Source organism: Ornithorhynchus anatinus, chromosome 3 (genome assembly GCF_004115215.2).
Source record: "Ornithorhynchus anatinus isolate Pmale09 chromosome 3, mOrnAna1.pri.v4, whole genome shotgun sequence".
Taxonomy (NCBI): Eukaryota; Metazoa; Chordata; class Mammalia; order Monotremata; family Ornithorhynchidae; genus Ornithorhynchus; species Ornithorhynchus anatinus.
The window spans coordinates 123,739,835-123,754,421 of record NC_041730.1 but is presented as its reverse complement, the minus strand read 5'-3'; the positions used below and the strand labels follow the sequence as shown (position 1 = coordinate 123,754,421).

Below are 14,587 nucleotides of genomic sequence, written 5' to 3'. Positions count from 1 at the left end.
CCTAGCATGCTGAAGGAATTAGCAGTCAGCACTTGGGAGTTATGCTCTCTTCTCCCACTTTGCTCCAAACTATGAAGGGCCAGTGGGAATCCTTCCTGTCAAACCAGCAACTCTCTACGTGTGTTTGTTTCGGGTAGAGGGACAGTGGAACTCATCTCAACCCCCTGGGAGGCAGTGAAACTCCTCTCGACTGTAAGCTTGCTGTGGGCAGGGAATGTGTCTACCAACTCTATTATATTGTTATACCCTACTCTCCCAAGCATTTAATATAGTGTTCGGTACACGATAAGCTCTGAATAAAAGCTACTGATGGATTGATTGACCGTAACCCTCTAAGGGTTAGTGAAACTCACCCCAACCCCTTGGGGGGCAGTGAAACTCACCTCAATCTTCCTGCGGGCTGGGGGGAAGTAACACTCACCTCAAAACCCTGGGGGGCAGTGAAACTCACCTCAAAACCCTTAGGGAGCATTAAAATTCGATTCAGCCCTTTCAGGGACTCGTGGAACTCACCTCAACATCCTGGGCGGTAGTGAAATTCACCTCAATTCTTTAGGGAGGCAATGAAACTCACCTCAACCTCCTCGGATGGGGGGCAGTGATACTCACCTCAACCCTCTGAGGGGGCCAGGGGAAATTGCTTCAATCCCCTTGGGGGCAATGGAATTCACCTCTACCCTCTTGGGGGCCTTGGAACTCATCTTAACAGGATGGGAAGACTGACCCAAGAAACTGGGAGCCCTGGGGAGATTTGAAGTCTGCTTTCAAAAACATACCTGGATAAAGAAACCAATGGGGACATTTGGGAGGGTCTTGAGCAGAATGATATGCGAGTAAAGAACCCTCCTCAAGAGCATCTAGTTGTGGAGGCTGAAGTCAGAGAGTTGGGGGACGGGCTTTCTTTCACATCCAGCTTCCTCGGTCGGTGTGTATTTTAAAAAGTCCTTGAGCGTAACCATGCAACGACAAAACAGGAAGATTAGAATGAGGGGCTCTGATGAGTGGATAGTGAACTTTTGTTTGACAGCCCAGTTCCTCTAAGAAAAGCATGAACAACCAACCGATCCACTTCACTTCTTGGTTCAGTGGTCCCCTCCCGTCCTGCTAACTCCAAACCTAATAGATCAGAGAGGGGACACAGAATGACCTTGGATTTGGGAAATACGGGTAGCTGCATTCTCACTATTGGAGATCTACAAATAAAGTACCCGTCCTAGGCTCTCCAGCCTAGCCTTTCCTCCCTCAGTAAGAGAGATTTCTGGCAGGGTCTTGAGTTTACCAGGGATCACTTTCAAAACTAACCCATAGTTGTTCATTTATTTTCAGGTCTGTCTCCTCCTCTGGCCTGCAAGTTCCTCGTGAGCAGGGATGGTGCCTACCAACTCTATTGTATTTTCCCAAGCGCTTAGTACAGTGCTCTGGAGTAGTTTCTCAGGGCTCTTGCCTTCAAAATCAAAAGCTTGGTTGGTGTGCTGAGATTTTTACGAGATGTTCTTCCCCTTGTCTCTATTTATTGCCATTGTTCTCGTCTGTCCGTCTCCCCCGATTAGACCGTAAGCCTGTCAAACGGCAGGGCCTGTCTCTATCTGTTGCCGACTTGTTCATTCCAAGCGCTTAGTACAGTGCTCTGCACATAGTAAGCGCTCAATAAATACTATTGAATGAACGCAACTGCACATTATCTCTTTCCTGAGAGGCAGCCTGCATTTTTAGAGGGAAATCTGGGAGCTTTCTCAGTATTCTGTGCCCCGAGAAGTAATAGTAGTTAGTAGTTGCACCCATTGGGTGCCCTTGGTTGCAGAGCACTGTACTAGATGCTTAGGAAGTACAAAATATGGTGAAGCTTTCACTGCCCACAGGCACCTTAAACTCGGACAAGGGGTGACAGGTATAATACCTGTTTGCCCTCCAACTTAGACTGTGAGCCCTCCTATTCAGGACAGGGACTATGTCTGGCCTGATTATCTTGTATCCACCCCAGCACTTAGTACAGGGCTTGGCACATGGTATTAGATAAAAATATGTTCAAAGGGTAGTCAGAGTAGATAGTCGAAGACGCCACCGAATGAACACATACATTAAGTGCTGAAGGGTATAAATAAATACCTGTTAGAGGTGGTTGATGATGGGTTCGTACCACTTGGGGTGATGGGAGTTAAGTGAAGACTTTGTTGGAGAATGTGGGATAGGAAAGCAGCATGGCTTAGTGGATAGAGCACAGATTTCGGAGTCAGAAGGACCTGGGTTCTGATTCTTGCTCCACCACTTGTCTCCTGTGTGACTTGGGGCAAATCACTCAACTTCTCTGGGCCTCAGTTACCTCATGTGTAAAATGGGGATTATGCATGTGAGCAAGGACCGTGTCCAAGTTGATTAACTTGTATCTACCCCAGGGTTTAGGACAGTGCTGGTAAGTGCATAGAAACTACCATTTCAGGGGGGCTGTGGTCTGTCAGATTCGGGGAGGAAAGGAGAGAGAGGGTCCTAAACCAGAGAAACAGTAAGAGCGAACGGAGGGAAGCAGAAGAGTTGAGAGCAGAGGTTCTCAGACTGTAAGCTCGCCGTGGGCAAGGGATAGGCCTACTGACACCCTCAAGTGCTTAGTACATGTTCTATAAAGTGCTCAATAAATACGATCGATTGATTGATTGAAAGTTGAAGGTTGGTGTGGGAGGAAAGAAGAGAGCAAGTCTGGGATTAGTGGGTGAAGAGAACAGATCTGTTGGGGAGGGTAAATCAGTGGAGGGCCTTCAAGTTGATTGTATTTGATGTGGAGGGACACGGGAGGCCATTTGAGCTGTGATGCCTCAAGAAGATAATTAACGCTGTGGTATGTGGTAGAGATCAGAGTGGGGAGAGGCTGAGACAACAGTCTAGCCGCAGTATAATCAGAGTTTATATGAGGGTCACAGCCGTTTGGTTGGAGAGGAAGGGGTGAATCTGGGAGATGTTGTCTAGGAAGAACTAGCGGTAGAAATTAGCATTAGAATCAGTCATTTTGCAAAGGGAAAATGGGTAGGAAACTCTCCACTGCTTATACACCAGTGCTTTTTAGTATAGATGTCTTCATCTTGGGTGCAGTGTGCTGTATTAGACACTTAAATACAAAATAATAATAATGGTATTTCTTAAGCACTTACTATGTGCCAGGCACTGTACTAAGCGCTAGGGTAGATCCAAGGTAATTGGGTTGGACACAGTCCCTGCCCCACATAGAGCTCACAGTCTTAGTCCCCATTTTCCAGATGAGGTAACTGAGGCACAGAGAAGTGAAGTGACTTGCCGAAGGTCACGCAGCCGGCAAGTGTGAGAGCTGGGATTAGAACCTAGGTCCTGCTGACTCCCAGGCCCGAGCTCTCTCCACCAAGCCACGTTGCTTGACACTGACTTTTAGGCACCTACTCAATTCTCTCCTATTATCTTTTTTCTTCTCCAACTATAACCCAGCTCACACATTTTGCTCCTCTAGCACCAACCTACACGCTGTGCCTTGATCTCATTTCTCATTATCAGCGACCTCACTCACACCTTCCTTCCTGCTTGGAATTTCCTCTCCCATCTTATCCGACAGACAACCACTCTCCCCATCTTCAAAGGCCTACTGAAAGCGTATCTCCTCCAGGAAGCCTTCCCTAATTAACCTCTCATCTCCCTCCCTCCAGCATTACATATATACTTATATACTGAGAAGCAGCGTGGCTCAGTGGAAAGAGCCCGGGCTAGGGAGTCAGAGGTCATGGGTTTGAATCCCAGCTCTGCCACTTGTCAGCTGTGTGACTGTGGGCAAGTCACTTCACTTCTCTGTGCCTCAGTAACCTCATCTGTAAAATGGGAATTAAGACCGTGAGCCTCACGTGGGACAACCTGATTACCCTGTATCTCCCCCAGCGCTTAGAACAGTGCTCTGCACATACTAAGTGCTTAACAAATACCAACATTATTATTATTATTACTTGGGTTTGTACCCACTAGCACTTTGATACTCACCCCGCCCCCCACAGCTTTTATGCATGCATCCTTCCACTTGGTTGCTTCCCCTAACTGAAAATTATTTTAAAATCTGTCTTCTCCATTAGATTATAAGGTTCTTAAGGCCAGGGATCGCGTCTACCAGTGTACTCTTCTAAACGCTTAGAACAGTGCTCTGCGTAAAGTAAACACTCAAACACCATTGATCGATTGGAGTCGGAACCTAGTCCCGTTGCCGGCCTTGAAACAGATTCAGTTCAAGGCTTAGACCTCAGTTCTCATCTATTCTAGATTATTTTAAATCCTGTTTTAATGTCTATCTTCCCCTGTAGACTGTAAGCTCCTCGTGGACAGGGATCTTATCAACGAACTCTGTTATACTGTACTCTCTCCAGCCCATAGTAGAGAGCTCCACATACACTAAGTACTCAATGAATACCATTCATTGATTAATCCCCAAGTTTGAGCAGTGTAATAATGTTGTTATTTGTTAAGCGCTTACTACGTGCAGGGCACTGTTCTAAGCGCTGGGGTAGATACAGGGTAATCAGATTGTCCCACGTGAGGCTCACAGTTAATCCCCATTTTACAGATGAGGTAACTGAGGCACAGAGACGTGAAGTGACTTGCCCACACTCACACAGTTGGCAAGTGGCAGAACCGGGAGTCGAACCCTTGACCTCTGACTCCGAAGCCCAGGCTCTTTCCACTGAGCCGCGGTAGGATGGGTTCCCCAGGTATGTCTATCTCCGAATATTATTTATTCGCTATCTACTCACCTTTGCTGTATTTTTGTTCTTCCACCTGCTCCCGCTATTTGTCAATAGCTTATGTCTGCCTGACTCTCCCAATATTGTAAACTCCTCGAGGGCAGGGATCGTCTTTTTCTTATTGTACTAATAAAAGACACTGCACTCAATAGACGCTCAATGCATGCAACTGATGGACTGCAGTCTCTCTGAGAGGACCAAAATGGACAGGAGGAAAAGCCTTCTCCACTATGAACCCTCTAGACTGTAAGCTGGTTGTGAGCAGGGAATGTACCTGTGAATTATTATATTGTACTCTCCCGAGGGGTTTGTACAGCCCTCTGCCCCCAGTAAGTGCTCAAAAAACGCAACTGAATGAACCCAAAGTTGGGTGTCTTTTTTTAAGTAATGAACAAGGAACTCGAAGAGCAGGTAAGTGTTCATCCTGGCTCTGTGGGATGAACTGCTGTGCCCTCCCAGGCCTCAGTTTCCCTGGGAGAAAAGCACCTTTTCTGTCTCACAAGAGTTCTGAGAGGAGTAGCTTATTGGCGGTACCCCGATCTCATCCGTCTCGGTGTCAACTGCTTTCTCATGTCCCCTCCCTGGCCTGGAACTCCTTCCTGCTCCATATATGCCAGACCGCCATTCTCTCCACCTTCAAAGCATTAAGATCACATTTCCTACAAGAGGCCTTCCCCGATTAATCCAGTTTTTCCCCAGCTCACTCTCCCCTCTGCGTCACCTATGCGTTTGGATCTGTGATCTTGGGACATTTGATATTTGCCCAATCCCAACCCCACAACACAGCGTGGTTCAGTGGAAAGAGCACAGGCTTTGGAGTCAGAGGGCATGGGTTCGAACCCCGGCTCTGCCACTTGTCAGCGTGTGACTATGGGCAAGTCACTTAACTTCTCTGTGCCTCAGTTACCTCATCTGTAAAATGGGGATTAAGACTGTGAGCCCCACGTGGGACAACCTGATTCCCCTGTGTCTATCCTAGTGCTTAGAACAATGCTCTGCACATAGTAAGCGCTTAACAAATACCAACATCATTATTATTATTGTACCTACCTTTAAGTAATGGATTATAAATTATTTCTATTAATGGATGTCTCCCCCTCTAGACTGTAAACTCATTATGGGCAGAGAACATGTCCACTAATTTTGCTGTACTATACTACCAAGCGCTTAGTACAGTGGCCTGCATAGTAAGCACTCAATAAATACCATCGATTGATAGCAACAAACGTTGGCCACGGAAGCAGCATGGCCTAGTTGAAAGAGCACAGGCCTGGGAGTCAGAAGACCTGGGTTCTAATCCCAGCTCTGCTACATATTTGCTGTATGACCTAGGGCAAATCACTTTACTTTTCTGAGCCTCAGTTACCTCATCTGTAAAATGGGGATGAAAACTGTGAGCCCCACGTGGGACAACCTGATTACCTTGTATCCCCCCAGCTCTTAGAACAGTACTTTGCACATAGTAAGCGCTTAACAAATATCACCATTATTATTATTATTATTAAAATGGGGATTAAATCCTACTCCCTTCTACTTAGGACTGTGAGCCCCATGTGGGACAGGGACTGTGTCCGACCTAATTAACTTGTCCCTACCCCAGGATTTAGAACGGTGCTTGGCACAAAGTAAGTGCCTAGCAACAACCATAATAAATAAAATAAAATAACCGATTTAAAATAACTACAGCTAATTCAGGATCATATGAAGATCTCTTTCTGTCCATCACCTCTACGCCTTCTAAAACCCACTCCTTAATTTAATGGGAGTCCAGTGAAACTAACTGGCTTTATATTCACGCTTTGTATGCTTTTCGCTTGGGCACCCGACAGTCTCAGAGGACCAGTACTCTCGGAGGCCCACGGAGGAAGGTGTAGGATGTAGATAGAAATGTCCAACCCTTGACACCACTGTATAATAATTATGGTATTTGTTAAGCGCTTACTATTTGCCAAGCACTGTTCTGAGCACTGGGGTAGATGCAAGATAATCAGGTTGTGCCTCGAGGGGCTCACTCGTGGTTTTAATCCCCATTTTACAGATGAGGTAACTGAAGCACAGAGAGGTTAAGTGACTTGCCCAAGATCACACAGCAGGCAGGCGGTGGAGCCGGAATTAGAACCGACGTCCTCTGACACCCAAGGCTGTGCTCTTTCCACTAAGCCAACACTGCTTCCCTAGATCTACTACCCTGGCTCTTCTTTCCACATGGTCCAAGGAGTTCACTGCAAACTACGGCTGACTTTATCATCCTCCCACCGACAGAGTGACCCGGCCTTATTGGCTGGACCTGTCAAGGACAATAAAATGATGTCAGAGGAAGAGGGGACATTTGATGTTTCCTTACAACCCTGCATGGCAGATGAGAACTGCTCACTCGGACGGAAAATCTAAATCAGCACAGTGAATATACAAGAGGAGAGAAGTTTAAATTTTGATGAGGAGGAGCACATTAGCTGATATGCGCTTTGGAACTAACACAACAGATAAGGCTTCAGTTGGGTCGAGCTAAGGGGACTCACTCCAAGGAGTGGACTTTACCTGGACTCACCCTTTAGCATTTTTGCACACTTTAATCTTATGCTAAGAATTTTTACATTCACACGTATTTTGATTCGAACAGTCACTCGTTCAAGCTATTTTTATAGCCGCGGACTACGTGCCAGGCACTGTACTGTGCGCTGGGGTAGATGCAAGTTAATCAAGTTGGACACAGTCCGTGTCCCAGTCCCACATGGGGCTCACGGTCTTACTCCCCATTTTACAGACGACGTAACTGAGGCTCAGAGAAGTTAAGTAATTTGTCCAAGGTCACACAGCAGACAAGCGGTAGTGCCGGAATTAGAACGCAGGTCCTTCTCTCAGGCCCAGGTTCTATCCACTAGGCCATACTGCTTCTCTATTTCACCCTGACCTATTTCTAATTCTGCACCCACTATCTGTAAATCAATTCTCTCTGCCCATCTATCCCATTACATCGAACACTTCTGGAGGACTGACATGTCTTCCTTCTGTTATACTCTCCTAAACATTCAGGCCAGTGTTTTGCATTCAGTAGGTGCCCGATAAAAGAGACTGCTAGTCCACCTTTGTCAGCACATCTTCCTACAGCAGAGGAGTCACAAACACATCAAATATGCCATAATCACTATCTTTACAAAGCAGATTGAGTTCACTCTCCACTTTCCCTTGCTTTATTTCCACTTATGCCTCTTCGGGGAAAGCAGGGTCTGGGGTGCACAGCTGTTTTCATGACACTTGGAGTTGGACACTCCGACTTACTGCTTTTCTTGGAGGACAAATGGGCTCAAAAATGGTTTAGAAAACACTTTAATGGGCTTGAACATACATAATGCAGCAGCAGCTAGACAACTGGCAACATTATTCAGTCTACAAAATTATAAATATTTGATCTCATACTGTTATTACTATAATTATTTGCTGTACTGAAAAGCTTCAAGTTTATAGTTTTAATTTACCTTTTAGAAGCTCTAATGAACATTATTTAAAAATTCACTCTGTTGGGGGAGGGTCCCTTTTTTCCCCAAACCAAGGAGGGTCTCGGTGCCAAATACTGTACTGGAAAACTCCAGGGGAGGTTGCCTTGCAAAATCTGGTTCCCAGAGCGGCGCAGTCTAACCTCATTCTCAGCTCTGGGAATCCTGTTCCAATGCAGGAGGAGATGCCGTGGCCACCCCCTGAACCTCCGGGGCCAAGAAGTTTGGGGAGCACTTAAAGCTCCTTGGGGGGTGAGGGGAGGGGATCGTGTCTACTTACACTACTGTACTCTCCCTAGAGCTTAGTACAATGCTCTGCACACAGTAAGCACTCAATAAATACCACTGATCGATGAAACGACAGGTCCCGTCTACAGATCCCACTAGGGCTGGAAGAAAAGCAGGAGAGTTTACAGAACCAATTTAAGAGCAGGAGGTACTCTGCAAAAAGGCAGGGATTTTCTCGGACTCTGGAATCACGGAATCGAGTAAATAAAAAGACTAAACTGGACCCCCGATCCCCTTGGCTTCCACTTGGCACAGGGCTTTGGGGATCTTCCAAAAAAAAAAAAAGGTGGGGGGGGGGAGGGTGGGGAAAGAAATTGGTGGGATTAAATGACATTTCCAAGTGGGATTAGAGGATAATGCACAACATCTCCAATGTAGTTGATGGAAAGTGACCATCTGGACATGCCTGAATTTAGCTACACAATTGATTAGCCCTTGGTTCCCCCAAGTACCTGTGCCCATAGCCCTTGCCTGAATTTCCCCTTGTCAAGAGGGAGTTAAAAAGCTCTTCGATTGAATTCTTCTGACTCCAACTCCCCATCCCAAAAGGCTCAATCACTTGTGAAACAGGCTGGGGATTTCCTGTCACTCCTCTGTCCCTATTATCTTGGTATGGTTGACAGAAGCACAGGTGGAGAACTTCAGTATGCCAGAAGGCCCAGGCCCATAGGGAGCTGAGGTATACGAGGAGCAAACATTAGCAAATGAATTAGGCAAAAGGGGAACCACTTGCTGTGTGCTAAACGCTCTAATAATGGGGATGAAAAACCAAGAACAGTAGACTTGGTTCAGGCATGGGGCCACTTGATAGTTTCTCTTTGTGGTTTCCATGCTCTCTCCCCACCAATCCCGACTCTCTCCCTGCCCAAGACTTGGCTATTCTGAGGGAAGAAAAAAAAATCCCACTCAGAGTAGGCGTTTGAGTCTGTAGGGAAAAGGAACCCGGCCTTTCGCCCATCCTGCCCGAGGAGGTAAATGTGTTGTCGATTTGACACCTCCTTCCCGGCTGGGATGACAGTGAAGGAGAACTTTCATTCCGCCGTGACACGGGGCTTTCAGCGGGACCCTGGCTGGGGCAGGTAGCTCGAGACGAAAAGTAGCTCTGGGCCAAACCATATGCTACTTTGTCTCCAGGTTTAACGTGTGCCGTCGCCGCCTGAAACATACCCTGGCACATTTCAGAGAGACCCAGACGGTGATGGGCACCAGCGTGCTCTACCTGGCCAGGTGACCAGCAGTGATCGGGGATAATAAATCTTTAGAAAATAGAAGGCACAAGATGCAGGGAGAGGAGTGCTCCATGTCCTTTGGTTGGGTCCATTCCGATGGACATGGGGCTTGGTAACTTGGTCCCAATATTATGATTCACAGTTCACTCCGGCATTAAAGAATGATTTATCTCAGTTACAGACATTTGGGCGAGACCTCAGCTCATCCCACGCAAGGATCGTAGTCAGATCCTAGACCGTACGCTCGTCTCTAGACTATAAGCTCGTCGTGGGCAGGGAATGTGTCTACCAACTGTTGTGCTGTGTTCTCCCAAGCGCTTAGTACAGTGCTCTTCACTCAATAAATACCATTCCTGATAGTCAGAGGGGAGTTGAGGGCAGGTCTGGAAGTGACACGTGACATGTGCTAGTGTGGAAGAAAGGCTTCGTGCCCTAAATGGTGTGGCCGGGAGGTGGGGGAGGGCAGGCCGGCCACAGCTCTCGCTCCTCAGAGTGAGTGGAGTCAGGGGATCCGTGAGCAGATCTGTGGCCACAGGACATTCCCGGGTTGAGCTGCTCCAGCTCCTGGTGGATTGGAAGCGTTGCTAAAGGAGAACTAGATCACTGATCCTTTAAAAAACAGGAACCACCTTTTGATTCTCAGTATGAGACACTTGGCAGCCCTACTGAATTGCAACCATCCTCCCATCCTTGGAAACAGGATTGGGCGGGGGCATTTTCCAATTAACCAACCCTATTTTGGGGTGGAAATGCACGGGGGATTCGCTAGGATTCCTGCCCTCCCCCAATATGGGGTGGAACCACTGGGCTTTCTGATCCCCAGAATCTTCCTTCTGATACATATCGAGAGCTCCGAGGTCCCTCTCCTGATATCGGCAGAGGGGTCCTGGGGCCTAGAAATTCTTTTAATCAACTGCCCGAATCCTAGATTTGCTGCTTCTTCATCGAGACCATCATGTTGGATCTTGATTTGGAGGATGCAAAGCCCCTACGGTCCTGGCATGGGATGAATGAAAATATGGGGCAATTTATGCATGGAATTAGTTCCTACAAGGCTGAAGAGAGAGAGGGGCAAAAGCCCACAGAGGCGCAGAGTGAGGAAGAGGGACCCTCTAATTCTCTGCCCGCTCTGTGAGCCCATCCAAGAGAGTTAGAGAGTTAAATGGAGGAACCATGTGACCCTCGGGAGGGGTCTAGTGTCCTTTCCAGCTCTCACCCAGCCTGCTCCGGACAGATCCATCACCTGCCTGCTTCCTCGCTGGTCCAGGAGCCAGCTGGGAACGACACTCTAGATGTTGGCTTTAAAGTGCATTTCGGATTGCTCGTCTCATAATGAGCAATCAAGTAGCACATGGCCGCTTTTGGTGAAGTGCATGCCCAGCTGATGGGGAGACCGGGCTGGGGGCTTTGCTGCAGTTTCTTCATGACTGCCAGGGCTTCCTGTCCACGCCTCGGTGTTCAGGAACATGTCTGTAATGACATTTTTCACCAAAATGGCAGCCGGTGGTTCTCCAAAAGTAGCACTCGTTGCCTTTCACCGGTCCCTTCCGCCGGGATCTGCAGGACAGGATGGAGAGGATGATTAGGGTCGTGCCTCAAGTACACAGGGGAGGAAATCTCCCTAGTTTCAGGGCTCTCAAATCCAGCCTGCCCAGTTTTGCCAAAACATTAATTCAGGTTACAGATATAGCCAACTCTCACGTATCTGTGAGAATGGGGGGCACAAGATATCACGAAACATACAGGTAACTCAAAAGTCTCATTTTAGTACACAGTTTTTTTTCAAATCAAACCTATCTTATTGGAGCCGCTAACACGAAACAACGCTAACTGATTTGGAGGTTTCCTCTCCTTTGCCTACAATTAGCTGGAGGTGCTAATAGTCCTGAAAGAGCAAAGAGCAAAAAACAGGAGGAGAATGGGTAGGGGGGAGCGGAGGATCTTCTGAAGATCCAAGAGGGGGATTGTATTCTGAAAAAGCGAAGCTTCTCTTCACAAACTAACTTCCCACAGCTTTGTGTCCTCTGAGTCCAATGAATAGGGAACGATGCTGAGTTTACCCATGGGAACGGGCTGGGAAACTGCCCAGGGCTTTTCTGGACCTGAAAGTCCTTAAAGAGGCTGGCACATTCTGCTTTCTACGGCTGACTTACCCAGGTCGTGCAATGCCTGGTTTGGTTTGCGCTGGTGATGGGTTAACACCAAGGCACCGCTGCTGCTTGTCAGGGTAGCGGATCAACAGCTTGGTATTCTCAATTTCTTTGCCCTAAAAGAACAAAAATTTCAGGTAGAGACAGGCTGGACTTTCCACTCGTCGGAGGGTTGGTCAGACAGCTGAGCAAAACTGCCCACCGGTACTCCTTCCATTTATGCAAAGGCTAATATTTAAGAGTTCAGAACACATTTCCTCCAACAGCCTTATTTACGGCCTATCCTGTTTTGCCCAACCCCAGTTCGGCGCTAACCCTGACCCTGTCCCAATACCTCTTCGAGTGCTCCTTGGTCTAGCAGAGCAGACCCTCCCCACCCTGGATCTGAGGACAGTCTGGTCTAGCGGTCACGCAGATGAGCCGCAGTGCGCAGAGCGACCGCACCTGTAAACTGTCCAAGGCTCTGGCAGCAGCGCTGGGGCATTTGAAGTTGACGAATGCGCAGAAGCGTTCATGGAGCACCCGCACGCTGGCAATCTCCCCATAGCTGCAGGAATGACAAAGGCAGTTAGCACCCAAGAAAGCGACTCTGCAGTTCAAATGAGTCATTCAGCCACTGAAACCAGACTCAGCCTGGCCCCGGGAGAGGCAGAGATTGGCTTCATCTGGGGGTCCCACCAGAATTCCAACGGCATGGAATCCTGCTGGGCTTTGGGAGAGTGGAAACTTGATTTATCAACATAAATTTCCTTACTCTGGAAGATCTTGACGTCCGTGAATAGGTTCTGCACACAATGGCAGAAGTTTTGTGAAACCAGATCCAAAGAAGGTATTCTCTCTTCCCTGCCCTAACTCCCCGCCAACCACTGACATTTCCCTTGGTATTGTTAAATGAAAACTTGTCCTTGCAGAATCTGAATGAGAAAAGAACATGCTGACATGGCTCTACTCTTCCCCACATAGCCCCCCAGCAAGCCGTGTGGTCATGTGGATAGAGATCTGTTCTCCTCTCTCAGCTCTGCCACTTGCTTCTTTCTAACCTTGGGCCGGTCACTTTATCTTTGTCTCAATATCCCCATCTGAAGGAGAGGGTCAACATCACCCGCCTCCTCTTCACTTTCCAAGGTTATGTGAGGCTTAACGAGATGTCTGTGCTGTGAGCTGTTGGAAGTAACAACCATTTGGGGGATTCGTAAAGTGCTTACTATGTGTCAAACACTCTTTTAAGAGCTGGGATGGATAGAATATCCACAATATCGCCAAGATCCGCCCTTTCCTCTCCACCCAAACGGCTACCTTACTGCTACGGGCTCTCGTTATATCCCGGCTAGACTACCGTGTCAGCCTTCTCTCTGACCTCCCTTCCTCCTCTCTCGCCCCGCTCCGGTCTATTCTGCACTCCGCTGCCCGGCTCATCTTCCCGCAGAAACGATCTGGGCCTGTCACTCCCCTTCTTAAACAACTCTAGTGGTTGCCTATCGACCTCCACTCCAAACAGAAACTCCTCACTCTAGGCTTCAAGGCTCTACATCACCTTGCCCCTCCCTACCTCTCCTCCCTTCTCTCTTTCTACCGCCCACCCCGCACGCTCCGCTCCTCCGCCGCCCACCTCCTCACCGTCCCCTGGTCTCGCCCGTCCCGCCGTCGACCCCCGGGCCGCGTCCTCCCGCGGTCCCGGAACGCCCTCCCTCCTCACCTCCGCCAAACCGACTCTCTTCCCCTCTTCAAAACCCTACTTAAAACTCACCTCCTCCAAGAGGCCTTCCCAGACTGAGCTCCTCTTCTCCCTCTACCGCCCCCCTTCACCTCTCCGCAGCTTAACCCTCTTTTCCCCCCATCTCCTTCTGCTCCTCCCCCTCTCCCTTCCCATCCCCTCGGCACTGTACTCGTCCGCTCGACTGTATATATTTTCATTACCCTATTGATTTTGTTAATGAAATGTACATCGCCTCGATTCTATTTAGTCGCCATTGTTTTTACGAGATGTTCTTCCCCTCGACTCTATTTATCGCCATCGTTCTCGTCCGTCCGTCTCCCCGAAATAGACCGTGAGCCCGTCAAACGGCAGGGACTGTCTCTATCTGTTGGCGACTTGTTCATTCCAAGCGCTTAGTACAGTGCTCTGCACATAGTAAGCGCTCAATAAATACTATTGAATGAATGAATGAATGAATAGAAGGTAATTATGCTGGTCCCAGTCCCTGCCCAACGTGGGGTTCCCAGTTTCAGTAGTAGAGTGACTATCTAAATACAAGGAGTTATTTCTGAAAACGTACGAGGTAACGTGTGAATTATAAGACCTTTTTTTGACAATTCTAACTGTGGCAAATCTATGCTCCTGATGGCAACTGAGGCAGAGAGAAAAGTGTTTTACCACTGGTCACCCAGAAAATAATATGCAGTATCCCGGGGGGGGCTCTTAAAGAGTCAAAGGTACCATCTCCCATAAGGCCAGCTGTTTGACTGTCTGGAATCTCTAGACCAAAAGTCCCTTCGTTCCCCCTGTATGAAGCAAGAACTGCTGCCTCGGGTCACAGGGCATCGCCCTGTTTCCTAGGAATCTGTGCTGTGTGTTCCTCTGTGCTGCTCTATTTCTTCCTGCACCACTGCTTTGGGTCCTCTACACTGTAAGCTTGTTGTAGGCAGGAATGTGTCTGTTTGTTATACTGTACTCTCCCAAGCACTGA

The 14,587-nt window shown here is 48.1% G+C and overlaps 1 protein-coding gene across 2 annotated transcripts in view; it reads right to left on the bottom strand.

Annotated features, from left to right (window-relative positions):
* Positions 1 to 8,049: 8,049 nt before the first annotated feature.
* The window catches only part of LOC103169568 (hsp70-Hsp90 organizing protein), a 63,465-nt gene continuing 56,927 nt past the window's right edge, over positions 8,050 to 14,587 (bottom strand). For both annotated transcript variants that reach the window (XM_029060129.1, XM_029060128.1), the window contains 3 exons: positions 12,345 to 12,447; positions 11,904 to 12,016; positions 8,050 to 11,307 (listed from right to left, as the gene is read on the bottom strand). In XM_029060129.1, the coding sequence (XP_028915962.1) occupies positions 11,172 to 11,307; positions 11,904 to 12,016; positions 12,345 to 12,447 (352 nt within the window). In that variant the 3' untranslated portion in view covers positions 8,050 to 11,171. The remainder of the gene's footprint in view (positions 11,308 to 11,903; positions 12,017 to 12,344; positions 12,448 to 14,587) is intronic.